A 26,180-nucleotide genomic window follows, 5' to 3' on the forward strand; every position below is an offset into this window, starting at 1 on the left:
AAATATATTCTACCTAAATAAAAAAAATAAAATCACACCATTATCATTTTAATATATTTTCCAATGAAAATGATGATGCAAACGGATTCATCCTTTCTATATAGTAATGGAAATATTAATCGCAATTAGTGATTTATCCCAACTCGTGCCGCTATTGTCGAAAAGCTGTCTTTGTATATGCGATGAACTGTGATCTACCTTGTGCTTCTGCATGAGGCTGATGGCTCCGGCCAGAGACTTGTCGTATCCCGTGGATCCAGAGGCAGGGACGTGTTCAGAGATCCAGCTGAGCTCCAGATCCACGTCGTGATAAAACCCAAACAGAAAGACTGACGCCTCCAGCTGAGCCCGACGCCGGTCCAGAGGCTTCTGGAGAGACTTGAACCTGTGGAATAAAGATTTCAAAATCAACATCATCTCTGGACCTCTGCATCACTCTCAGTTTTTAAGAACTGCCTCAAGACCCATGTTCTGCAACGCATTTTACTGACTGTCCTTTATTTATTTTTCATCCAACCTTTTATGCTGTTAAAGGTAGGGTAGGTAAGAATGGAGAAACCAGCTCGAGTGCGCTAGAATTTGAAAGTACACAACCGAAAACAATCAACCCAGACTTCCTTCCAGAGCCCCTCCTCCAACACACACGAACGCCAGTTTTTCCCAAGCGGCAAACTGTGGGGTAGAGACGGGAAGCCAATACGGAAGTGCCACACACTGCAGTTCATACATGGGCCGCTAGGGACTGGCTGCAGAAAGGAGCAATCTCCATAGACCCCCATGTTAAAATGCCCAACTTTACAGCAGAAAAAAACATGTTTCTACCCATGGATGCAATAAATATTATTATCGATATAGTTAGATTCCACCTTCATGATTATGAATCTGTGAGTGAATTGTTTTCTAACATGACCCTTTTATTTATATTAGCTCTTAAAGTTTTTGCATAAATTAGGGCGTGGTCACTTTGATGGACACGTACATGCCTCACTGTCAGCTAACAGCAACTTGTCCACTCTGCTAGGCTACAACCATAGAGGCTACAACGTTAGTTAGTCATAGTACTGTACTTGACCCTTTAGCTTTCGCCGTGTTCGTGGTGATTGTGCCTTTTAGGGAATATTGTTACAAATACCAGACAATTAAAATGTCGTGCTGTGCGCTTGAATGTACTAAGAGAACTTCCAAGAAGTCTAAAATGATAATATTATACATGTTAACCCCGTTCGCAGGTGTTTCTGTGCTTGGTAGCTTAGCTTGTTACTTATTAGCCAGCTAAGGACGTAACCCTTTATGCATACATATACATTTTAGTTTATGATTCAGCCTTGGGTAAGACTTTTATAGTCTATGGCTATGATGCCCATAATGCTAAACGGGAGCAAATGTTAATAGGGGACCCAATTATCCCAGTGGTGGCCGCCGGAGCTAACGGAGCCGCAGGGGGCTAGCTCCAGCCGGTGTCCCGGAGCTAGCCCACTGCGGCTCCGTTAGGTCCGGGCGGGGGAGTCCGTCTTTTCTCAACGTGTGAATGACAAGCATTAAGAATAACAAAATATAGCTAATTCTCTTGCAGATTGTCTCATTTGATTATGAAGGTAACGTTTATATATGGGAACTACCGCCTACTTCCATCTACGTAACATTGCAAAAATCAGGCATATCTTGCCTCAAAACGATGCCGAGAAACTAGTCCATGCATTTGTTACTTCAAGGCTGGATTATTGTAACTCTTTATTATCAGGGTGTACCAAGAAGTCAGTCAAGTCGCTTCAGCTGATTCAAAATGCTGCGGCTCGTGTACTAACCAGAGTTAGGAAAAGGGACCACATTACTCCTGTTCTGGCTGCCTTACACTGGCTCCCTATAGAACACAGGATAACATTTTAAATTCTTCTTCTCGCCTACAAAGCCCTTAATGGGCAGGCGCCATCTTACCTCAAAGAACTCATTATACCCTACTGTCCTACTAGGGCATTGCGTTCCAAGAATGCAGGGTTGTTGGTTGTTCCTAGAGTCTCTAAAAGTACAATGGGAGCCAGAGCCTTTTCTTATCAAGCTCCACATTTGTGGAATCAGCTTCCAGTTTGTGTTCGGGCGGCAGACACCCTATCCGTTTTTAAGAGTGCGCTTAAGACCTTCCTTTTTGATAAAGCTTATAGTTAGGGCTGATTAGATCCAGCCCCTAGTTTTGCTGATATAGGCTTAGTTTGTCGGGGGACATCTTACTTCTTCCTTCTCTCTGTCTATACCTGTGTACTCTCATGTTCCGATTAACCCAGCTTCCCCAAATGTCTTTCTTTTTGGTGTCTGTATACGCCGGGATCCGGAGTCATGGATGATCCTGCGCTCCTCTGTCCTGGATCGCGAGCCCTGGATCTTGAGTCGTGGCTGTGGTCCTGGATCATAGGTCCTGGATGGATATCCTCGTGGATTCATCTTCCTATTATACACACATGCATTTCCAAACATTTGGACTACCTATGTTGCAAATGTATTATCTTTTCAATTTACACACGGCATCTATTGCACGTCTGTCCGTCCTGGAGAGGGATCCCTCCTCTGTTGCTCTCCCTGAGGTTTCTCCCATTTTTCCCTTTAAACTGTGGGTTTTCTCCGGAAGTTTTTCCTTGTACGATGTGAGGGTCTAAGGACAGAGGGTGTCGTATTGTCATACTGATATTTTGTACAAACTGTAAAGTCCACTGAGACAAATGTAACATTTGTGATATTGGGCTATATAAATAAACATTGATTGATTGATTGATTGACTACACTGTTAGCAGTAACTTGGTATGCATGTATTTCATGTTAGCTTAGCTTCTTAGCCTGAGCTAGCTCTGTTTACTTCCAGTTCGGAGGCAGCAGGTCCCGCCTCGGCTCCGCCTCTTTGCCCTTATTTGGAGAAGGCGGGATTAGACTCTGACGTCACAGTCGAGCCGTTAGTGGCCGACTCCGCCTACTAAGGGCTTCACGGCAACTCTGCAGAATCCTATGGGTGACGTCACGGACACTACGTCCATTTATATATACAGTCTATGGTTTTTCCCCTATATACAAATAGTGGCGGCGCAGTGCCAATGCTGAAATATGCGCGCCGCTGCTAGGGGGCGCTAGCCAGGTACCCAAAAAAAAAATATATATATATTTTTAAAACTTTTTTTTATTAAAATAATAATAAGTGGCGACCCTTTTTCATTTGTGATTGTTTGTTATATGGATTTGTAGTATTTGTGTTACTGTATGTTCAATAAAGGTGTATTTTTGCTAAATCTTGACATTGCCACTGTATGTACTAGGCAGGGCCGATTTTTGGCATAGACAGGTTTTCTTTCAAGCTTCCTGGTACCTCCATGGCAGCTTGATTGTTGGTGTTTGTTTTAGTTGAGCTTTAAAAGTATAAATATATATATATAGTAAAGATAATTTGATCAAACTTGGGTGAGGCAGTACCAGTAGAGGGCCCTAAACTTCCCTCTCCCTGGCCACATCAACTAGCTCTCACTGGGAGATACCCAGGCCAGCGTGGAGATGGACTCCTTCCACCTGGTCCTGCTAAAACTCTACCAAAGTCCTTCAAAGTCAGTACGATTCATCCTCTGGGGACCATGAATGTGTGATTATCCAGAGTGTACTCACAGAGTTAGGTAGGTTTCCGTCTCCTTGAGGATCCTCTGGGAGTCGAAGTGGTTTGAGGCGAGATGTTTGGCTCTGCTAATGATGGAGTTGATCTTCTCCGCCAGCTCCTTGGCCTCCTGCTCCAGCTGCTGATGCTCCTACACACGCACACACACACACACACACACACACACACACACACACACACACACACACACACACACACACACACACACACACACACACACACACACACACACACACACACACACACACACACACACACACACACACACACACACACACACACACACACACACACACACACACACACACACACACACACACACACACACACACACACACACACACACCCAGGGTTAGGGTTAGTCCCCAAATAACACCTTTAGGCGTTAAAAATATAGACCCTCCAGAAAAACACAGGCTAAAATCCTTGATTATGCGATCAAACATGCGGTTTTATGTGATTTTATGCGGTGAAATTGCGGAAAGTTGCGAAATATGCTAAATATGCGGAAAAAATAAATATTGGGCTGTCTTATTTATTCTCTCTCACACACAACCTGCCACTAACGTTAAACCCCTTTACTATTCAATTAAACACATGCAATGTTTATTTATTGTAAAAGCAATTGGGCTATTTTAATCTCACACACACACACACACACACACACACACACACACACACACACACACACACACACACACACACACACACACACACACACACACACACACACACACACACACACACACACACACACACACACACACACACACACACACACACACACACACACACACACACACACACACACACACACACACACACACACACACACTTCTCCGCCTCATTCTGTTTTCATTTACTCGTTCGTTATCTGACCAGCTTCAATCTTGTAGGCTACTCATCTCGTTTCTTGTAGCCCTCAAAAGGGTTTTGGAGGTCGATGCCTCTGTGAACGTGAGTTGTTTGGCTTTCTTGTCCGCAGCAGCAGAAAGCATGTTCGAATGTTTGAATGAATCAAAGTGGGTCGTCACCGTCGATGTTCTCTTATGCTCCAACACAGTTGCACGGGGTGCAGAATAGTTTCCCCCCACTTTCGTGCGAGACATCGGGGAACTGCTTTGCCCGGTCTTTAGCAGAAATGTTCGTCGGTAAATGAGATGGATTAGATTGTTTCATCTTGGTGTTTTCTCTCTCGTGTGAGCTCCACACGTTCACTCTACGGTGTTGTTTACCTTCTGTGATGCGCGAGCTGATGACGTCGCGTCATCATCATCATCACTTCACGTCAAGACGAGTTAACTTTTTTTTTTTTCAACTTTGTGTGGAAAGATGCGGGGATTATGCGGCCTTTTGATAAATATGCGGCCTTTTAAAAATCTGCGCCATTTTGCTGATTATGCGGTAAATTCTGCGTTCGTAGAATCGCGTTTTTCTGGAGGGTCTAAACATACTTAAGTCAGAGTTTAACTAACCTTCAGAAGCTGTCGGCTGGAGCGAAGGTCGTGACCTTTGGCGGCGTTGTTCAGCATCCACTGGATCGCCTCAATCTTCAGCTTGGCATCCTGGGAAAAGCAGAAGGAGCGTGAAGACATAAAAATGGCTGAAAATGAGTTTCTTTTTAGCCTCCGTCAGTGTTTCACCTGCAGGAGCTCCATCAGCTGTTCCTGCTGTCCCGCCTGTCTCAGTTTGTCTCCTCTGTCGGCCATCTTGTCCTGAAGTCTCCTCCAGCGACTGCTGAGCTGCGTCGACTTCCTGCTGATGCTCTGACTGTTGCTGTGCTCTTCAGAAAGCATCTCCTGCCCCAGCTGAACATGGGCAAGAAAAAGTGAACCTGGTTTTGCCTGGTTTTATGCATGTTATTTGTCATTATCTGATATTCATCTAAGTCACAATTTTAGACATTTAATGACCATTTCATGCATAAACTCAGAGCTGGTTTCTTTAAACAGACTCAAAGTGACCTTGAGGCAGAACACTGTGGCTGTAAATGCTTTGGCTAACTTGTTGTATGACTGTGTTTTAAAATTGTCTTTAACGTATCGTCCACACGGTTCCGTCGCGTTGAAGCTTGCCGGTGGGCGTGTCTGTCGTGGACCAACAACCAATCACATTAATCTCCCGCCCCGGACACACAAGCATGCGGTTTGATTGGCTGGCGCTTCCGTCGACGCTTGAAAAGTTGAACTTTTCTCAACTTCAGCGCGAGCAACTGCAAAGGAACCACAATGCAGTTCGGCAAAGCGTGACGTCACCCCGTTCAAAGTGAAGGGGAAGCGTCTCCGTTGAAGCACGCGACGGAACCGTGTGGACGCACCGTAACTGTGCTGTTATCATTCCTGGGCCAGGACTCTCTTGAAAAAAATAGATTTTGAATCTCAATGAGACCTATCCTGGTTAAATAAAGGTAAAATAAATAAAACAAGGAAATTCCACCTGCTATTTTGCCACTTGTCCATGCATCATTAAAGCACAATGTGAGCTGGAGACTGGGAACCAATGAGCGTCAGTTTACCTGCACCAGTGTGTCCAGCCACACCTGGTTGGCCTGCATCTCTTTCTCCGCCGCCTCGTGTCTCTTCAGCTTCCGCAGGATGTTGGTCGGGTCGCGGTACGACTCGTCCTCCGCCACCTTAAACTTCTCCTCCATCCACAGCAGCAGCTCGTCTGCATCTCTCTGGAACTCCTGTAGGATGAATCAATCAATGACAACTGAATTAACACTTAAAACAATTACTAAATATGAGAGAAGCAAACTACAATTGGACAGGAATTAGATGTTTAACTCCCACTTAGCTCCATACGTACATACATAGCATACGTGGCTGCTGACTTTCTTTAATGGTGCTATATTTTATAAAATGAATACCTGATATTTCTTTGAGGCCAGCAGCAGACTCCTCCTCTGACAGCTGCTCTCCTTCAGCTTCCTGTTGGCCTTCTGGAGGCTCCTGCTCCTCTCCTTGATGCTTCAAGATAAAAATCAGTATTATCAGAAAACAGTAATACACACACATGGGAAAATACTGAGAAGTGTTATTGTTGTTTTGAGAAAGCTTGCCATAATCAGGACTTTCACTAAACTACATATTCTACAGAAAACTACAGATTTCCCCAACATATTATTATACGTCTGGACGCTGTTGTTTCTGTTGTTGTTTCTGTTGTGTTCTCTTACTGTTTGGCAGCGTAGTGTTGCTGGTCGATGAGCTCTTGGCTGCGTTCAGTGAAATGATCCACTCGTTGGTCCAAAGCCTTCAAGAGACCCTCCAGTTCCTCCTGTCGGCCCAGCAGACTGTGCACACCGTCCACTGAGTCCTGCAGCAATACACACATAGACATAATCCAAATACCATAAATTAAGACAAGAAACAAGGTAACAGACATCTAAGATGGGATGTAACTCTGTATTTAATGTGGGGATTGACTGGTGCACAAAAGAATGCTTTAGTCTCCCATTAGATGGCAATCATTTATACTTGCTGTTCAGAACTTGGTTGTTAATTAGTGATTACGAAGATTTGCTAGCGTGAACTGTGGACTCGCCGGAGCCTCGCAGCGGGGGTAGTACGCAGGCTACTGTCCCCGCAGCTGCTGCCTCTCTGTTGGACTCACGAGACGTTTCTCAGTGAAACATTCGGGGCTTTTCAGAAACGATCCGGGGCTTGAGCCCAAGTAGCCCCCCCCCTAGCGCCGCCACTGATCCACGCGCCTCGAAAGAACAAGGTGGCGGAAACAAATATTTCTTGGATTTGCCTTCGACAGATATATTAAATGTGGTCTTTTCAGGAAAGAAGATGTTCCACCATTACATCTAAGTATTTATATCAAAGAACCTGCTTGTTTTGTGTGTCTTGCTTTTATATCTCAATGCACTGTAGATATATATTTATGATATAATATAAAACAGGCATGTGTAGCGCCTCCTCACCCCGACATCCTGCACCCTCAGTCGGGCTTCGTGTCCGGACAGCGTCGCCTCGATCCGGTCTCCTTCCTGGTTCAGCCTCTGGAGCTCCACCCCCTGCTCCAAACGCTCCTTCCTATTGGCCCACAGCTTGTCCAGCCTAGACCAATCAGCTCTGAGCTTGTCCAGGGTTTGCTGGACGTCGACGTCTCCCGCCTTCCCATTGGACGAGCCCTGCTGGAGAGATTTCCCCAACTTCTCCATCTCTTTTAACCTGAGAGAACAAAAAATAAGGTGGATTAATTCATTTACAGCGACACATATTATGAATATATCACATATTGCAAATTAACTAAGCCTAAAAACCTCTTTGTCATTCTTCAAAGTTAAATGTTATTATATATAGAGGGGGGAAGGAGGGGAGAGAGTTCAGTGGAAAAAACTGTTCTTTAGTCCTGAGGTTGAGCACCACACACACACAACACAAACACAAACACACACACACACACACACACACACACACACACACACACACACACACACACACACACACTTCTTTACGCTGCTATGGACAGTCTTGCACTAATGTACATTTATCAAAGATATTGAAGTGACTGTTATTTTGTATATATTAATTGTTGTGTCTTAATGTGTGCATAAGTATAAATGTGTCTGTTGATTGTGTGTATATAGGTATATACATATTTGTATACATATTTGTATACTGTATATATTTGTATTTTGTATTCGGGATTGTGGGAAACGGTATTTTGATCTCTCTGTCTGTACACACAAACTGGAAGATTGACAATAAAGTTGACTTTGACTATAATGCACGTGACAGTGTTGTCCAGGTGGTGTTTACCTGCGCCTCTGCTCCTCCATCTCCAGCTGGAGATCCTGGTGTTGCTCCAGCAGGGCGAGGGCGGAGGCGACGTCTGTGGCCGTCTCGTCCTGAAGGAGGCGCTCCTGGACGGATTGGGTCCAGTGCTGCAGCTCCTTGGACTCCTGCTGGAAGCTCTGCAGCCTCCGAGCCTCCTCCAGCAGCCGCTGTCTGTCTGCAGCCTGGCGCTTCAACTGGACCACAGGGAAACAGTGTGAACAGCCAGAGCTTTTCTTCTTGTATTTTATTCCCGTTTTATTATATTTTAGCTTGGTTTATTTGTTTTATCCTGGCTCTTTAATAAATGTTTTAAATATTGTGTTTCTATTAGGGCTGTCAGTCGATTAAAATAGTTAATCGCGATTAATCGCAAATTAATTGCACATTTTTGATCTGTTCTAAATGTACCTTAGAGGAATATTTTTCAAGTTTTTAATACTCTTATCAACATATGAGTGGACAAATATGCTTTATGCAAATGTTTATTATCATTTGAACAATGACAAATAACCTCATGAATATTAAACACAACAACCTCTGAACATTACAAATATTTGCCTCAATTCAACCTGGAACCTCTCATACAATACAAATGGTGTGTGTGTGTGTGTGTGTGCGCGTGTGTGTGCGTGTGTGTGTGTGTATGTGTGTGTGTGTATGTGTGTGTGTGTGTGTGTGTGTGTGTGTGTGTGTGTGTGTGTGTGTGTGTGTGTGTGTGTGATGGATCGTTGGAGCTATGTGCAACTCAAGGCATATGCTCGAACGAGAGCTGCCTGGACGCTGCAATCATGTTGCCACTATCCGTGCTGAGTGTGCTGACTTCTCGTACAATGTCCCACTGTCTGGCTTCCTGCATAAAGTCAAGTGCTCGGCGCAGTTGTGGCGAAATGTCGCTCCTCTGTTTTATTTAAACAGCTCCTTGTATCCGTTAGCGCAGCTAGCTAGCACCAGATGCTAACAACAACAATGCACGTAAGGTCTCTCTCTCGCTCGCTCGGGCCACACATACACACACCCTCCCGGTCCTCCAGATGGCCAGTCGGTGCCTGCCGGTGAGCGTGGAAGTGTGGTCTGCCACAAGCGGGCGGCAGGAGCGGGGCTGTCAGCATCAGCTTGTAGATGGTATTTTAAACTCGATGCGCTCTGAAACTACGGGGCGGCCGAGGAAAAAAAATACACATGCGTTAATCGCGTTAAAATAATTAGTGGCGTTAAAAAAAAATTGCGTTAACTTGACAGCCCTAGTTTCTATACATCTATATCTTAATGCTTTTAAAGTTTTTTGTCAAGGTAAGGAAAGGTACGTTTATTTATAAAGCACATTTTCAGACGCAATTCAAAGTGCTTGACATCAACATTAACACTTAATAAGAAGACAACAGAAAGGAACACAATAAATAAACAGATTTATAAAAACCATGCATGAAAGAGATACAGAATAGTTTAAAAACAACATTGTAGATACAGTAGGTGCTAAAACAAGTTAAAAGACTTCTGGGTAGGCAGCTGAAAAAAGTAATGTTTTTAGCCTCGACTTAAAAGAACTCAGCGTCGGTGAAGACCTCAGGGTTTCTGGGAGTTTGTTGCAAGCACTTTGACTTGCTTTATGTGAAACGTGCTTCATAAAGAAATGTGAACTCTAATCGTAGGTTTTCAGTTCATACATGTGTAGCCTCAGGCAGACATTTATCAAAGAATATCTGAACAGTCTGTGATGAAGGAAACCATCGAACCTGATTGAGCAGAACCTCCAGACCCCGGACCTCCTCTGCGATCGCTGCGCTCTCCTCTGGACTGCAGTCCTGCTTCCTGTCATACAGAAAAGACACACCATGGGCTAAACCAGGGGAGTCAAACTCAATTTCATCGCGGACTACATTAGCATTATGGTTGCACTCAAAGGGCTGGTTGTAACTTTAAGAATATAAAAATATACATTTATAAATATATAATATATTAGGGGTGTAACGGTATCCGTATTCGTCCCGAACCGTCACGTTTCGGAAGTCACAGTTCGGCACATGCAGGCTCCTCTACCTCAATAAATGCAAGAGATGCAGCATTTTCTCGACAATGTATAATTTACATTTTTCATCTTCCTCAGACGTCACTGATTGGCTGACAGCCTAACGATGATTTGGACTTTATTGATCCCCAAAAACACAAGCCACAGATTTGCTATCGTTACAGTTTAGTTGTCATTATATCCTACATTTGATTTGTAAGCCGAACACAGGAGGGGGCTTGGCTGTCTACAAATAAATATGGCTAACTTTAATTCTCCCCAAATATATTGAGGCTGAACCTGAACTTTCAGCTTGGGGGCCCCCTAGTGGCCGCGGGGGCCCTATGCATCTGAGTAGTCCACCTATAGGAAGAAACGGCCCTGGTCATACCTACACTGCTATGCACAAATGACAATAACAGCCTTGAAATCCTGAAATCTAAACTTCTTGACTTCTCCAATCATCTGAGTGTCTCCAGCCCCTCTCTGACCGTACATCTTGGCGACGCTCTTCAGATAAGCGATCTTGGCCTCGAGGGTCTGGATGTCTCTGAGGGTCTGACTCTGCGTCTTCTCCTCGCTCAGCAGAGTGAAGGAGCTGCAGCCCAGGTCCACGGTGCCGAGGCCGGACAGCTGGCCCTGAAGCTGAACTTTCGCCTCCTCGCAGCTCTGCAGGAACGACTTCACGTCCGCCGTGCTCAGCAGCTCGTGACCTTTCTCGTCCTTCAGCTGCTGGATCCGATCCCACCTGCAGACACAAGAAGAAGAAGAAGAATTGGGAGGATGAAGCCCTCTTTAATCGTCACACATGCAGAGCACACAGTGACATTTGTTCTCTGCTTTTAACCCATCCTAGTACCAGGAGCAGTGGGCGGAGGGACGGGAGATTAAATGCAGATCAACTCGGAATGTCCTCAATTTTATTGTTCAAATAATTTTTAGTCGCTACCATCACTAATTGTTTTAAACGTAGTTTTTACGTCAGTATCGGTAATTGATACAGACTAGGGATGAGAACGATTAATCGAATATAATTTTTTTTGGAGGGGTGCCTAAGTTGATTACATATGATGAAATGGAATAATTCAATGTATACGACAGTGCCATAGCTAAGTGTGTTAGGTCTAAAGGTGTGTTCTGCTCCGCTCACCGTCCCTCACAGCGAGCAGAGCTGCAGGTGCTGATCTCTCTCTCTCGCGTCCGGTTATACTTCACTCGCGTTTATGTCCAAATCCATCAGACCTAGCTAGTTCTAGCTAATGATACGGCTGCTGCCCCTCCCTACTCGCAGATCACGCAGACTCAAACCTCATCTTATGCCCACATTCCAGCTGAGAGGGTCTCCTCTACAGCTGGCCTGGTTGTGACCCGCCTCTCCCCTGAGTAGACATGCTCATATTCTTAAAGCAGAATGAGTATTGAATAGCTGCATTCTGTGCATAGGCCCTGTTACAGGTTGTTGATCTCTGTTGTCACGGGTTACGTTACCCTAACCCGTTATGTTGTTCGTGTTTGATCCCTCTTTCATTTAAAAACCAAGTTATGTTTTAAGCATGAACGCTGTAGGCCTATAGCTGTCAACTGTTCAAACTGTGATCACCAGTTCGATACATTTGACAAATTCGACTTGGTTTCTATAATTATTTGAACAAGTATTTATTTATTTATTTTTTAAAGTTTTTGTCAACATTTTCCCCACTTTTTTATTTTTACAGGATATGTACATTTCAGTTAATCGGTTAACCGTTTTTTGGGGGGTCGAATATTCGAATATACATTTGCTTTCAAATTCCCATCCCTAACACAGACATATTCACACTTTTGCCTACTGTTTTTAAATGTTTTCCTACAGCTAAATCAACATAGTTTAAACAAAATATAAAAGAAGACATGAGGGAAAAAATATGTAAAATATTGTATTTAGTATTATATATATACTATAATGTAAATTAATAAATACGAATAATGACAAATGTATAAATAACAGTAAATAAATACACAAATAAGTAAAAATAAATACATGAAAAATACAAATAAATGAAAATATTAAAAAAAATTATAGAATCATTAATAATAAATAAATGTTTAAATGTGTATTTTCAAGGTGGAAATACTAATATGATTCAGAAGGAGAGGGGTAAGGTGGATCTCTCTACTGTATTAGTCCAGTAATCGCATCAATGCTACCCTACCCTAGCAGCCCCGCCTTTGGACCCTTTATTACACGTTAGTTCTTAGTTCAGGACGCGTCAGTGTTTACCTGCTGGAGACCCTCCTCTGCGTGCTCTGGATCTCTCTCTGTTTGCTGTGTCGACTCTTCACCAGCTCCTCCGCCATGTTGATGATGTCATCCAACTGGCCCCGCCCACTCACCAGCTCAGTCAGGAAGTTCTGAAGAAAGTCAAATCTTAGATGTTAATATTATACTAAAAGGAACTGCTGGTTTAAGTTGATGTGGTATTTTCAAAATAATTCAGTCCAGTCTTTAACTTTTAAAAACTATTGATCATTAAGTGTTTTTTTAATTCAGGTCTAATATCCAAAAAGCTATATTCCAGGTGTTATTTAAAATCTAAAAGTAGTGTCTTGGCTTATCTGCTTTTGATGACCAGTTATAATGAAACATGTTTTTAATTTCTGTGCAGAAGCTATAGGTAATCTGAGGGGAACATGCAGAGATATTAGACATTTACGTTTGCTATATTAGATGAGATCCCTCTTTCTTTGAGATTTCCCCAACATGTTGTATTCCCTAAATCAATGATCATGATTTTAAAGACTTTAAAATAATGACATCTTCACCTCGAATTTAGCCTGAACCACTACCAGGTTGTCTGCGTCGGAGCTGAAGGTGTTCAGGATGTTCTCCTTGTCCTCCATCCACGACTCAAACTCCTGACAGCTGTTGTAGAAACGATGAAGACGCAGCGTCTCCTGCAGACTCCTCGTCTTCGACTGCAGACAAAAGATGGGGGAATATTATTGTTACGGCCGCCGCCTCCCCGATCCTGTTAACTCTGTTTTGAATGTGTTTTATGTAAATGAGGTGTGCGGTTGCCCTGATGTCATGGGCTACCCATCTCCTGGTCCGCCCCCGAAGATTGTGATTGGAGCACGCCGGGCCCGACGCGCTCCAATCCCAGCGCACATCCGGCGCGCACCTTCTGGAGACGACTACAAAGCCTGGGGACAACGATCAGTCGGGAGGCTCTGCTGTGTGAGCAGACGCCTCTCGCTATTTGCTCTTTGGCTGTGATCATTCTGTTAACAGTGGTGAACTCGTGTGGTCCGTAATTAGTGTAGTATTGATGTGATTAGATGTGTCTAGAGTAGTTAGTATTATGTTGACAGTTGATAGTACAGCTGTGTTTGCATAGTCTCCTTTCTGCTCCCTCACAGCACAACCCGGGCCCTGAGGTCCTCTGAGCAAGGCCTCCTAAGGGTGCCTCGAACCAGGCTAAAGACCAAGGGTGACCGTGCCTTTGAGGCGGTGGCCCCAAGGCTTTGGAACAAACTCCCCCAGAAAATAAAAGCCTCTGCCTCAATAGAGAGTTTTAGGGGGCAGTTAAAGACCCACCTCTTCCGACAGGCCTTTGGGTCGTCGGAGGAGGTGAGTTAGTAGCTGTCTTTCATTGGTGTTTATCCTGCTGCTGTTTTATGCCTTTTATTCTACATTTGATAGTTGTACTGTGAACTGTGTCCTGTACTGTAAAGCACTTTGTACATCCGTGTTGAGAAGGTTGCTATATAAATAAAGTTTTACTTACTTACTTTCGTTAGTCTGTACCACTTGGATAGTGAGGGTTGTTTTGTTGTGATTTTGGTTGTTAGTGTATATGTGTTTGTATTTAATTAGCCTCCCTTATTAGAGTCCTCTTTGTTGGTTGCTCAGTGAAACCGGCGCCCTTTTGTTTGTTTCAGGCTGCGTGCCTTCCATCTTTGTTACAACATTATTTAATAAACTCATTATAATTATTACCAATTCCAACTGGTGTGTGTTGCATTTCCTCATCCCCTAGTGGGGACGTATTACTGTAATGGTGTGTTTGCAGGTCTCTCACAAAAAAATCCATAGACAGCTGCCGCTAATTTAAGTAAAACATCAGTTTGCTCCATGTTTCTGGAACAAACTCCCAGAAAACCTCACTTCTTTCAAATCAACTACCTTTGAGTCATTTAATAGCTAATTATATTTTAAACTGCAATGTAACTTTTATTCTTTATACCTGTCTTATTGTATTTTAGCTTGTGTTCCTCTGTACTTAAATGGGCCATTACGAGTATTTTTACTCTTGGTACGTTAAGTATACTTTAATGCCAATACTTTTGTACATGTGCAAGACTTTAACTAGTGCCAGAGTACTTTTCCAAGAGTCAGTATTGCTTCTTTACTTCAGTGGAAAGTCTGAGTACTTCTGCGAACAACTAGTAAATCTTACTTTTCATGGAAGCTGCTTTAAATGTTCACTGCATCATCACAACTTCCTTTCTTCAGGCTTGATTTTAATCTTCACACACACTCCAGTGTAATCAAACTACATTTCCCAGCAGCCCTCTCACCTTCACCAGGTTGTACAGGGAGTTGTAGTCTTTGTCCAGGCCGGCCTGTGTGCTCTCCACAGTGTCTCTCTGGTACTGAGCGTCTGGCAGCCATGTTGTTTGTATCTCAGCGGTGCCGCGACGTATTGAGCGTCTGCGTCTCGGACGACTCAACTTCCTGTTCGGGCTCTCTTGCTCGCCATTGGTTGAGATGGGCTCAGAGGGGGGAGGAGCCTGAGCAGAAAGAGGAATAAAGAGGATGATTTGACTCGTACTTACTTAAAGGCCGCCCATTATACTGTTTTTCATCAATATATCACAGGTCTCAGATATATCCAGAGCCTGTCTCTGATTGGCTGAAACACCAAACAGATCATTGCAGCATTACCCATAATCCCCTCTGTTTCAGCCCTGTTTCCAAAGTGCTGATTCTCTGTCTGTTACTTTAGATGAAAAAAAGGAGCCCCTCCCCACGCCCCTCTGAGAGAGATTTGGTTACAAATAACTCAATGGAGCTATAGGAGGAGATTCAGGTGATAAGGGGGGGGGGGTTACCTTGGTTGCTGATTGGCTAATGGTTACACAAGACAACACATCGCTATGACATCATAAAGTGGCCAAAATCTGATCAGCTCATTTTCAGACAGGTTTTTATAGAAATGGATCAAAAAGAGAGAGAATCTTTGTTCCTGAAACTTTCAGAGTCTCTTTCCACAGAGGGGACACATGTTGATGTAGAAGAGACATGAAGAAGAGGGGACACATGTTGATGTAGAAGAGACATGAAGAAGAGGGGACACATGTTGATGTAGAAGAGACATGAAGAAGAGGGGACACTATGTTGATGAAGAAGAGACATGAAGAAGAGGGACACATGTTGATGTAGAAGAGACATGAAGAAGAGGGGGACACATGTTGATGTAGAAGAGACATGAAGAAGAGGGGACACATGTTGATGTAGAAGAGACATGAAGAAGAGGGGACACATGTTGATGTAGAAGAGACATGAAGAAGAGGGGACACATGTTGATGTAGAAGAGACATGAAGAAGAGGGGACACATGATGATGTAGAAGAGACATGAAGAAGAGGGACACATGTTGATGTAGAAGAGACATGAAGAAGAGGGGACACATGTTGATGTAGAAGAGACATGAGAAGAGGGGGACACATGTTGATGTAGAAGAGACATGAAGAAGAGGGGACACATGTTGATGTAGAGGAGACATGAAGAAGAGGGGACACATGTTGATGTAGAAGAGACATGAAGAAGAGGGGACACATGTTGATGTAGAGAGACATGAAGAAGAGGGGACACATGTTGATGTAGAAGAGACATGAAGAAGAGGGGGACACATGTTGATGAAGAAGAGACATGAAGAAGAGGGGACAACATGTTGATGTAGAAGAGGACATGATGGAAGAGGGGACACATGTTGATGTAGAAGAGACATGAAGAAGAGGGGACACATGTTGATGTAGAAGAGACATGGAGAAGAGGGGACACATGTTGATGTAGAAGAGACATGGAGAAGAGGGGACACATGTTGATGTAGAAGAGACATGAAGAAGAGGGGACACATGGTGATGTAGAAGAGACATGAAGAAGAGGGGACCACATGTTGATGAAGAAGAGACATGGAAGAAGAGGGGACACATGTTGATGTAGAGGAGACATGGAGAAGAGGGGACACATGTTGATGTAGAAGAGACATGAAGAAGAGGGGACACATGTTTGATGTAGAAGAGAAGAGGAAGAGGGGACACATGTTGATGTAGAAGAGACATGAAGAAGAGGGGACACATGTTGATGTAGAAGAGACATGAAGAAGAGGGGACACATGTTGATGTAGAAGAGACATGGAGAAGAGGGGACACATGTTGATGTAGAAGAGACATGGAGAAGAGGGGACACATGTTGATGTAGAAGAGACATGAAGAAGAGGGGACACATGGTGATGTAGAAGAGACATGAAGAAGAGGGGACACATGTTGATGAAGAAGAGACATGGAGAAGAGGGGACACATGTTGATGTAGAGGAGACATGGAGAAGAGGGGACACATGTTGATGTAGAAGAGACATGAAGAAGTGGATTTTGCACAATAGGTGGCCTTTAAGAGAAGTGATTTTAAGGGATGGTTGAAGTGATATACAGGTTATAGATTGTACCGCGGCAGGCAGCAGGCTGAGGTAGGTTTTGGGGATGAGCTGCTGGTTTCCTCGACTGTCTTTGGCCAGAACTCGGTCTCCATCCGGCTCAGTGCCGACGATGCTTACTATCTCATTATGATCCCACGGAAACTGACCTGAAATCAGTTCAGATAAACAGACAATGTTGGACAACTGTCTGCCTTTATTAGTCTACCACCAAGTGTAAACACATTAGTTTTTTTTTTTTACTGGAAGTTATTTAAAAGTAAGAATGTACAATAAGAAAACGAAACACACAAAAGATAACCTCCATACCTCTGCTGTATTTGAAGCGGACCTTGGCCTTGCTGTCCTCGCTCTGAGGGTCTCTGGTTCCCTTCCCTCTCCTCACAGCAGGCTGAGGTGACGTCACCTTTCCTCCATCCTCCTCGTCTCCTGAGGAGTCGCTGTACTGGATCATCTTACTCTGCTGAGGCTCCGCCTACACAGGAAGACAGTTGGCATTGTTACGATCTGTTTACTTTCAGTTTTATTTTTGAATTATCACAGTCTGTCGGTTTCCTGTTTTACTTTGAAAGGTGTTCACCCCCTGTGTGTCATGTCTGTCTGTGTTTCCCTCCTCTGTGATTATCTGATTCTGTTTACCTGGTGCCTTTGTTTTCTATTATGCACAGTTTCTATTATATTGTGTTTCTATTAGGGCTGTCAGTCGATTAAAATAGTTAATCGCGATTAATCGCAAATTAATCACACATTTTGTATCTGTTCTAAATGTACCTTAGAGGAATATTTTTCAAGTTTTTAATACTCTTATCAACATATGAGTGGACAAATATGCTTTATGCAAATGTTTATTATCATTTGAACAATGACAAATAACCTCATGAATATTAAACACAACAACCTGTGTGTGTGTGTGTGTGTGTGTGTGTGTGTGTGTGTGTGTGTGTGTGTGTGTGTGTGTGTGTGTGTGTGTGTGTGTGTGTGTGTGTGTGTGTGTGTGTGTGTGTGTGTGTGTGTGTGTGTGTGTGTGTGTGTGGTGTGTGTGTGTGTGATGGATCGTTGGAGCTATGTGCAACTCAAGGCATATGCTCGAACGGGAGCTGCCTGGACGCTGCAATCATGTTGCGCACTATCCGTGTTGAGTGTGCTGACTTTTCGTACAATGTCCCACTGTCTGGCTTCCTGCATAAAGTCAAGTGCTCGGCGCAGTTGTGGCGAAATGTCGCTCCTCTGTTTTCATTTAAACAGCTCCTTATATCCGTTAGCGCAGCTAGCTAGCACCAGATGCTAACAACAACAATGCACGTAAGGTCTCTCTCGCGCTCGCTCGGGCCACACATACACACACCCTCCCGGTCCTCCCGATGGCCAGTCGGTGAGCGTGGAAGTGTGGTCTGCTGCAAGCCCCGCGGCTGTCAGCATCAGCTTGTAGATGGTATTTTAAACTCGATGCGCTCTGAAACTACGGGGCGGCCGAGGAAAAAAAATACATATGCGTTAATCGCGTTAAAATAATTAGTGGCGTTAACGCGTTATTACGCGTTAACTTGACAGCCCTAGTTTCTATTATATTCTATTTTATTTTATTGTACTATTGTATCTGTTTTATTGTGTTGCACTGTTGGAGGAGCCTGTGGGAGACTTAACTAACAGGTTTTGTAGCCTGACCTTCCTCTTTCTGTATGCTGTACCATGTGAGCTGTGTAACTTGTGAGCTATGTACCTTGTGAGCTGTGTACCATGTGAGCTATGTACCTTGTGAGCTGTGTAACTTGTGAGCTATGTACCTTGTGAGCTGTGTACCATGTGAGCTATGTACCTTGTGAGCTGTGTAACTTGTGAGCTATGTACCATGTGAGCTGTGTACCATGTGAGCTATGTACCTTGTGAGCTGTGTAACTTGTGAGCTGTGTACTATGTGAGCTATGTACCATGTGAGCTGTGTACCATGTGAGCTATGTACCATGTGAGCTGTGTACCATGTGTATTCATAAATAAAAACTTTAATAACAAAAATATAGAAGGTTTAGTTCTCTGTACTTACAGTCAGAGCTGTTCGCTGCGCGGCGCTCCTCGCCTGCTCTGTAAGTCTCTTGATCTCCGAAGCGTAGGCAGACATTTCCCTCTCGATCCTCTGGTGTCGCTGCAGCAACGCCGCCGTGCTCGACTCATCTTTCCCATGATCCTCGCTGGTTAGAAGCGGTTTCCTGTCGCCCAGCCAGGACTCGGCCTCCGCCACATCTGCAAAGTACTGAAAGGAGGGAAATTAGAAAGCCATGTCAGGGGTAGACATTAAGGGTAACATTCCGTTTGGTTTTCCTTATCACCGGCCCCACCAGTGAAACCACTGGCCCGGAGCATTCGTCCAAAAACATCGACTAATAATGAAGAAAATTAACACATTTGTTGCCATAGTAATTCATGCACAAACTACATTACTACTTGTACTACAACATTTGAACCATCAGTTCTTCCTCATTTTCCTCAATTGTTCATATTTGGTTTATTAAAATAATTATATTGTGGTCATTGTTAAAAAAATTCTGCTATTATCATTATTATGAGTATTATTAGTAGTAGTATAATGCGCTTTCTGCCTTCCTGTCATTAGGAGTTAGACATGTAATGGCTATGTAATACATTAGAACCTTCATTATCCTAAACTGCTGGGACATTTCCCTAGAGCCAATACCTTTATATTTTCTACTCTTCCCTCACATGGATGTACAGTAGGAATGAACGATTAATCGATTTTAAATCGAAATCGCGATTTGAAATGATGCGATTATCAAATCGCAAAGCCTGCGATTTTTTTGAACTTTTTTTACAATTTTCTTCTTGTGTGTCAGTCCTCCACACCAATCAGAAGTGCTGTGCTCCACATGTACCAGCCATTGTTAACCAATCAGAAGTGGCCCATGATAGAAGGTGATAGACAGATTGATCCAATCACCTGCCAAGTATCTTTGAAAGTGCCTGCCCTTTCCAAATGGCTTCCAATGGAGCTCTAGATGGTTTGGTGAAACCATCTGAGTCAGGTTAGCAATGCTCCATCACGTGTTTCTATTACAGCGTGCATCTTAAACTGAAGCTCGACTTTAAAGCAACCCAACGGAAGTTTCATGTAAGTTTAGTTCTTTTGCTCGTGGCTCGGGCTGCGGGGGTGCTAGAGACGGGAGCACGTTGATACGACCTTCCTAGCCGGAGATATGGCCGCATTTTACAATAAACTTCCGTTGGGTTGCTTAAAAACAAATATCGCAATTCGAATCGCAATATTTGTCAGAAAAATCGCAATTAGATTTTCTCCCAAAATCGTGCAGCCCTAATGTACAGCCGACAAAAGACCTTGTTTATATCATCATATTGAAGCCAACTCCATCGATCAAGCTGGCTGAAACTTTATCTCCCTCTTCTTCTCATACTCCCTGTCACTCTCCTTTAACTCCTCCGGTGACATTCTTTTATTTGAAGATTGTTTTTTGCCCGGCGCTTTGGCCGGTTACCGCTGGTATTAAAAACTATTTGGCGAATGGTTAGGTGGCGAGAAAGTCTGTAGTGAATGAGCAAAGACCTGTTTGCTTTTCACCCAACAACGACAACCGCCTCACGAAACGCTGTGTTGTCCCGTTAATAAACGAAACAATTTAACTAAATTGCTTGTCAACATACCAATACCACAGGACCATTTTATTTTTTTAAAGCAATATTTTTAGTGGCCCGAGCGGGCAAGTGGAAAGTAGGTTATGCTGCCCGGGGGGTCTAAATAGTGCTTCCGGGCCAGCGGGCCATTTATAATGTCGAGCCCTGCACGTTAAGATCTGAGGATCAAAATAAAACTCAACAAAAATGCGGGAAAAGATGGTCAGCAGTACATCAATATACATGTAGCGACAGCAGGAAACAAACTATACAGTCGGTGCTTTATTTATGTCTGTATAGGCCGTTGTTGTGAGTGTGGACGGTCGGAGCATATATAACGTTAGCTTAGCCAAGCTACATTTAGAAAACACGCATTTTAAAAGGGTTTTTCGCCTGCCGTCTGTCTGCAGACTTGTCAAAGCATTAATTCATGGTTTTTACTAACCGGTATCAGTATGTTGTTACTTCGGCATCATTTTGAAACGTGTATTACAATTTAATCACGGTCAAATATGTTCATCTTGTTGTAGTTGTAGCCTCCTTGCCAGCGATTCTCTCTCTAGTTTAGCATACTCAGCCCGACTCAGCCTGGTTGTTCCTGGCCCTAGAACCACGATTTAGTCGGGCCAGAAAAAAGGTGAAAAAGTAGCCCCGGGCCAAAACTAGGCCAAGTGGAAGCGCAACCAAAAACGGGCCCCGCACGGCTCGGCACGATTAAAGCGAGCTACCCGCTGCAGTGGAAACGCGCCATAAGTCGCTGAGAGGCTGAGGCCGGGCCTGTTTGCTGTTGTATGACACGCTAAAAAAGTACAACGGCCCCGTGTCACCCTCTCTTCCACACACCCACACCTCACACAGGTGAACAGGATTATAATGAGTGCCACCCATACCCATGTGACCCAAGCCAACCAATCAATACTGATCATGGCTCCTACAATACATCTTCAGAATCAGAATCCCTTTATTTGTGGGGGAAATGTGCATTGTTACAGCAAGAGCCAAAGACAGTTTAAAGTTACCTAAGAAGCATGCATAACAAAACAATTATAATAAAAAAAGTTATACAATTTACAAAAAACACATCCTGTAACAGTTCTGAGGATTTATTTAGTTTTTATTAACGGCATATATGTATATTGCACATATTGTGTGTTTATTACAGTAGCAGAATTGTGTAAATACCATAATGGTTGTAAAATCTGCGGTGTAAATATAATGTCCTCGTGTACCTGTTTGATGATGGCGGCGGCCTCCAGTCTGTTTCTTCGAGCCGTGGCCTCGTCGGTCAGATGGCTCCACATCTTCTTCAGAGTGCTGATCCACTTCTGTATTGATCTCTGATTGGCCTGACTCTGTTTGGACTGAAGATCCTGACCTCTACCCAGAATCCCCTGGTACAGAGACTCCTGGGCTTGGAGCTCCGCCTCCAACACCTGAAAGGATAGAAGTAGGAATATACAAATCAAGATTATGGATTAATTGGACTCCAACAAAAAAAAAAGATTATATTATATATCGTTACACATGTTTTTTTTTTCTTTGATCTTTTTCTTTGATATTTAAAATGGCACTGTCGTATACATTTAATTAATCCATTTGATAATATGTAATCAACTTAGGCACCCCTCCCATAAAAATGACAACATTAAAAAATTACAATAAGAATATTTATAACTCATGTATATTCGATTAATCATTCCCATCCCTATTACATATATTTTTCCAAATTATATTTTTACATATTCATATTTTTTTTAAGTATTTATACGTTTAAAAAAAAATATATAATTTTATGTATTTATTCATTTCATGTATTCTTTTTTTTAAATATTTTTTTTAATACATTTTTATGATCTTTAGTTTATTAAAAAAAATGACAGAAAATCCCGCAGTGAGAAATGTTACACTTACATGTATAGGCACTGAGGTTGCTTAAGATATTGTTTAATATAGTAAACCTTACTAAAGACTTTTGTAATCTGCATTTTATACTGAAAATACTGAATGTATCTTCCAGCATGAGAGTAACATGATAATAAAGGTATCCCAACTGTAGCTGTGAACATGACAGGATGTGTGATTACCTAGAAGAGCATCAGGACTGTTTGAGGCAGATGATAGCTATGTGATTAACATGATGATTCAGCCTCTATGGAGAGAGACATCAAGCATGCTCATTTCTGACGTGGAGCTAATCTGAAGTAAACATTGAATACTGCTTTCTATTCCTCCATCTTGTGACTGTGTAACTCCCTCTCTTGGATATCAGCATGTGAAGGACACTGTTCAGGAACTAGTTGATGCTCTGTATGTGATGACTACTTCCATTCTGGAGAGGATCACAGATACATGGATCCTGAGGTTGAAGCTCAAGCCGGGGACGAGGGATTATTAACATTTTGAAGTATTCAGAAAAAATCCGGATTATTTTTTTTTTTTGGGAAAAAGTAAGAATTTTGAGGAAAAAGTAAGAATTTTGAGATTTTGAGAAAAAGTCAGAATTTTGAGATTTTGAGAAAAAGTCAGAATTTTGAGATTTTGAGAAAAAGTCAGTATTTTGTACATGACTGGATGTATGATGTACTCCTCCATCTTGTGACTGTAACTCCCTCTCTTGGATATCAGCATGTGAAGGACACTGTTCAGGAACTACTTCCATTCTGGAGAGGACCACAGATACATGGATCCTGAGATTGAAGCTCAAGCCGGGGGACCAAACACCGTGACGACCTCCTAACCTATCAAGCTCTCCTCTCCTCTTTCTCTGCTTCGATCTCTCAGGCAAAAAGCACTTTCTTTCAAGATAAGATCCAATCTTCCTATTCCAATCCTAAAAAACTATTTTCCATCTTCTCCACCCTCTTGGACCCTCCAAAAGCTCCTCCCCCCTCCTCACTTCTGTCAAGCGACTTTGTTACCCACTTTGAAAAAAGGTTAATGATATTCGCTCTTCTTTTTCTGACTCACCTTTACTCACCGCTGGGTCACCAGACCTTCCTTCCACCAACACACTAACCTCCTTTTCCCCTCTCTCTCCAAGTGAGGTTCTTACCCTCATTACCTCTGCCCGCCCTACCACCTGTCCTCTGGACCCTATCCCTTCAAACCTCCTTCAGACTATCGCTCCTGATATTCTACCGTTTCTCACCCATTTCATCAACACTTCTCTAACTTCTGGTCACTTTCCAAACAGTCTCAAGGAGGCAAGAGTAAACCCTCTCCTAAAGAAACCCACTCTCAACCCGTCTGATGTTATAAACTACAGGCCTGTCTCTCTCCTCCCGTTCCTGTCTAAATCACTTGAACGCGCTGTCTTTAAACAACTCTCCTGTTATCTCAATCAGAACAACCTTCTGGATCCGCACCAGTCTGGTTTCAAGGCAGGTCACTCCACAGAAACTGCTCTCATTGCTGTCACGGAGGAACTGCACACTGCCAAAACTGCATCCCTCTCCTCTGTCATCATCCTGTTGGACCTGTCTGCTGCATTCGACACGGTGAATCATCAGATCCTCCTTCGCACTCTCCAAAAGGGCTCTGCACTTTCCCTCCTCACCTCATACCTGAAAGACCGTACCTACAGGGTGACTTGGAGAGGGTCTGAGTCCGACCCTTGTCAATTAACTACGGGGGTCCCTCAGGGCTCTGTTCTTGGTCCCCTCCTCTTCTCCTTGTACACAAACTCGCTCGGATCAGTCATTAGCCCGCATGGTTTTTCTTACCACTGCTACGCTGACGACACCCAATTAATTCTGTCCTTTCCCCGCTCAGAGACCAAGGTCGTCGCACGCATCTCTGCTTGTCTAGCTGACATCTCTCAGTGGATGTCTGCTCATCACCTCAAGCTCAACCTTGACAAGACTGAGCTGCTCTTCCTCCCGGGAAAAGATTGTCCAACTCTTGACCTGACAATCAACATCGGCACCTCAGTTGTTTCCCCGACTCAGACTGCAAGGAATCTGGGTGTGACCCTAGATAACAACCTGTCCTTCACTGCAAACATCGCTGCTACAACCCGTTGCTGCAGATACACGCTTTACAACATCAGGAGGATGCGTCCCCAGCTGACTCAGAAAGCGACTCAGGTTCTGGTCCAGGCTCTCGTCATCTCACGCCTAGACTACTGCAACTCCCTCCTGGCTGGTCTACCTGCATGTGCCATCCGACCTCTGCAGCTCATCCAGAATGCAGCGGCTCGTCTGGTCTTCAACCTTCCTAAATGTCTCCCACACCACTCCGCTCCTCCGCTCCCTTCACTGGCTTCCGGTAACTGCTAGAATCCACTTCAAGACACTGGTACTTGCTTACCGTGCTGCGAATGGATCTGGCCCTTCCTACATCCAGGACATGGTTAAACCGTACACCCCAGCGCGTGCACTACGCTCTGCATCAGCCAAACGACTCGTTGCGCCCTCGCTGCGAGGGGGACCCAAGTTCCCATCGGCGAAAACACGTGGGTTTGCTATCCTGGCTCCAAGATGGTGGAATGAGCTCCCCATTGACATCAGGACGGCAGATAGCTTGCTCATCTTCCGGCGCAAACTGAAAACTCATCTCTTTCGACTCCACTTCGAGCGTTAGAACGATTAACGAAGCACTTTTATACTAATAAAGGACTGGATTATCTAAAGCCAGTTGAGTAGCACTTGAAATGTTTGGCTCTATGAAACCTGATATACTTATATGATTCTGTTTTCTTCAAGGTTGTGTCTTCCTGGTCGAATGTACTTATTGTAAGTCGCTTTGGACAAAAGCGTCAGCTAAATGCAATGTAATGTAATGTAATGTAACGAGGGATTATTAACATTTTGAAGTATTCAGAAAAAGTCCGAATTTTTTGATTTTGGGAAAAAAGTCCGAATTTTAAAAAAAAGTCAGAATTTTGAGAGAAAGTCAGAATTTTGAGAGAAAGTCAGTATTTGGTAGATGACAGGATGTATGATGTGCTATATCAGCATGTGAAGGACACTGTTCAGGAACTAGTTGATGCTCTGTATGTGATGACTACTTCCATTCTGGAGAGGATCAGAAATAACATGGATCCTGAGATTGAAGCTCAAGCCGAGTGATATTTTTCTAACACTCCCCCTGTATGTTTATGGTGTTGAGAGCGCCACCTTGTGTTTGTGTTGAGCGAGCTGGATGTGGTTCAGGTCTCTTCCAAGTCCGGCTATCTGAAGCCTCAACCAGCGCTCATACAGCCAGGCCTCCATCTCCTCAGAGTCATGGAAGAACTCAAAGAGCTTCAACTGAGCCTCCAACTGTCTCCTCCTGCAGGGGAGAGGAGGGAGGAAAGGAGAGAGGAGAGGAGGGAACAAGAGAGGAGGGAACAAGAGAGGAGAGGAGGGAACAAGAGGGGAGAGGGAACAAGAGAGGAGAAAACAAGAGAGGAAAGGAGGGAACAAG

The 26,180-nt window shown here is 43.6% G+C and overlaps 1 protein-coding gene across 1 annotated transcript in view; it reads right to left on the reverse strand.

The window, feature by feature from the left end:
* The window catches only part of sptbn5 (spectrin, beta, non-erythrocytic 5), a 138,417-nt gene that overhangs the window by 87,884 nt on the left and 24,353 nt on the right, over window positions 1-26,180 (reverse strand). Inside the window, exons 15-33 of the mRNA XM_034233828.1 lie at window positions 25,892-26,045; window positions 22,004-22,207; window positions 19,177-19,383; window positions 17,445-17,610; window positions 17,148-17,284; window positions 14,999-15,211; window positions 13,241-13,393; window positions 12,699-12,829; window positions 10,935-11,186; window positions 10,167-10,242; window positions 8,416-8,627; window positions 7,575-7,824; window positions 6,822-6,961; window positions 6,513-6,612; window positions 6,159-6,329; window positions 5,287-5,451; window positions 5,119-5,208; window positions 3,637-3,773; window positions 199-385 (exon numbers count right to left, since the gene is read on the reverse strand). Of these exons, the coding sequence (XP_034089719.1) occupies window positions 199-385; window positions 3,637-3,773; window positions 5,119-5,208; window positions 5,287-5,451; window positions 6,159-6,329; window positions 6,513-6,612; window positions 6,822-6,961; window positions 7,575-7,824; window positions 8,416-8,627; window positions 10,167-10,242; window positions 10,935-11,186; window positions 12,699-12,829; window positions 13,241-13,393; window positions 14,999-15,211; window positions 17,148-17,284; window positions 17,445-17,610; window positions 19,177-19,383; window positions 22,004-22,207; window positions 25,892-26,045 (3,145 nt within the window). The remainder of the gene's footprint in view (window positions 1-198; window positions 386-3,636; window positions 3,774-5,118; window positions 5,209-5,286; window positions 5,452-6,158; window positions 6,330-6,512; window positions 6,613-6,821; window positions 6,962-7,574; window positions 7,825-8,415; window positions 8,628-10,166; window positions 10,243-10,934; window positions 11,187-12,698; window positions 12,830-13,240; window positions 13,394-14,998; window positions 15,212-17,147; window positions 17,285-17,444; window positions 17,611-19,176; window positions 19,384-22,003; window positions 22,208-25,891; window positions 26,046-26,180) is intronic.

This window comes from Gymnodraco acuticeps, unplaced genomic scaffold (assembly GCF_902827175.1).
Source record: "Gymnodraco acuticeps unplaced genomic scaffold, fGymAcu1.1, whole genome shotgun sequence".
NCBI classification, from domain to species: domain Eukaryota; kingdom Metazoa; phylum Chordata; class Actinopteri; order Perciformes; family Bathydraconidae; genus Gymnodraco; species Gymnodraco acuticeps.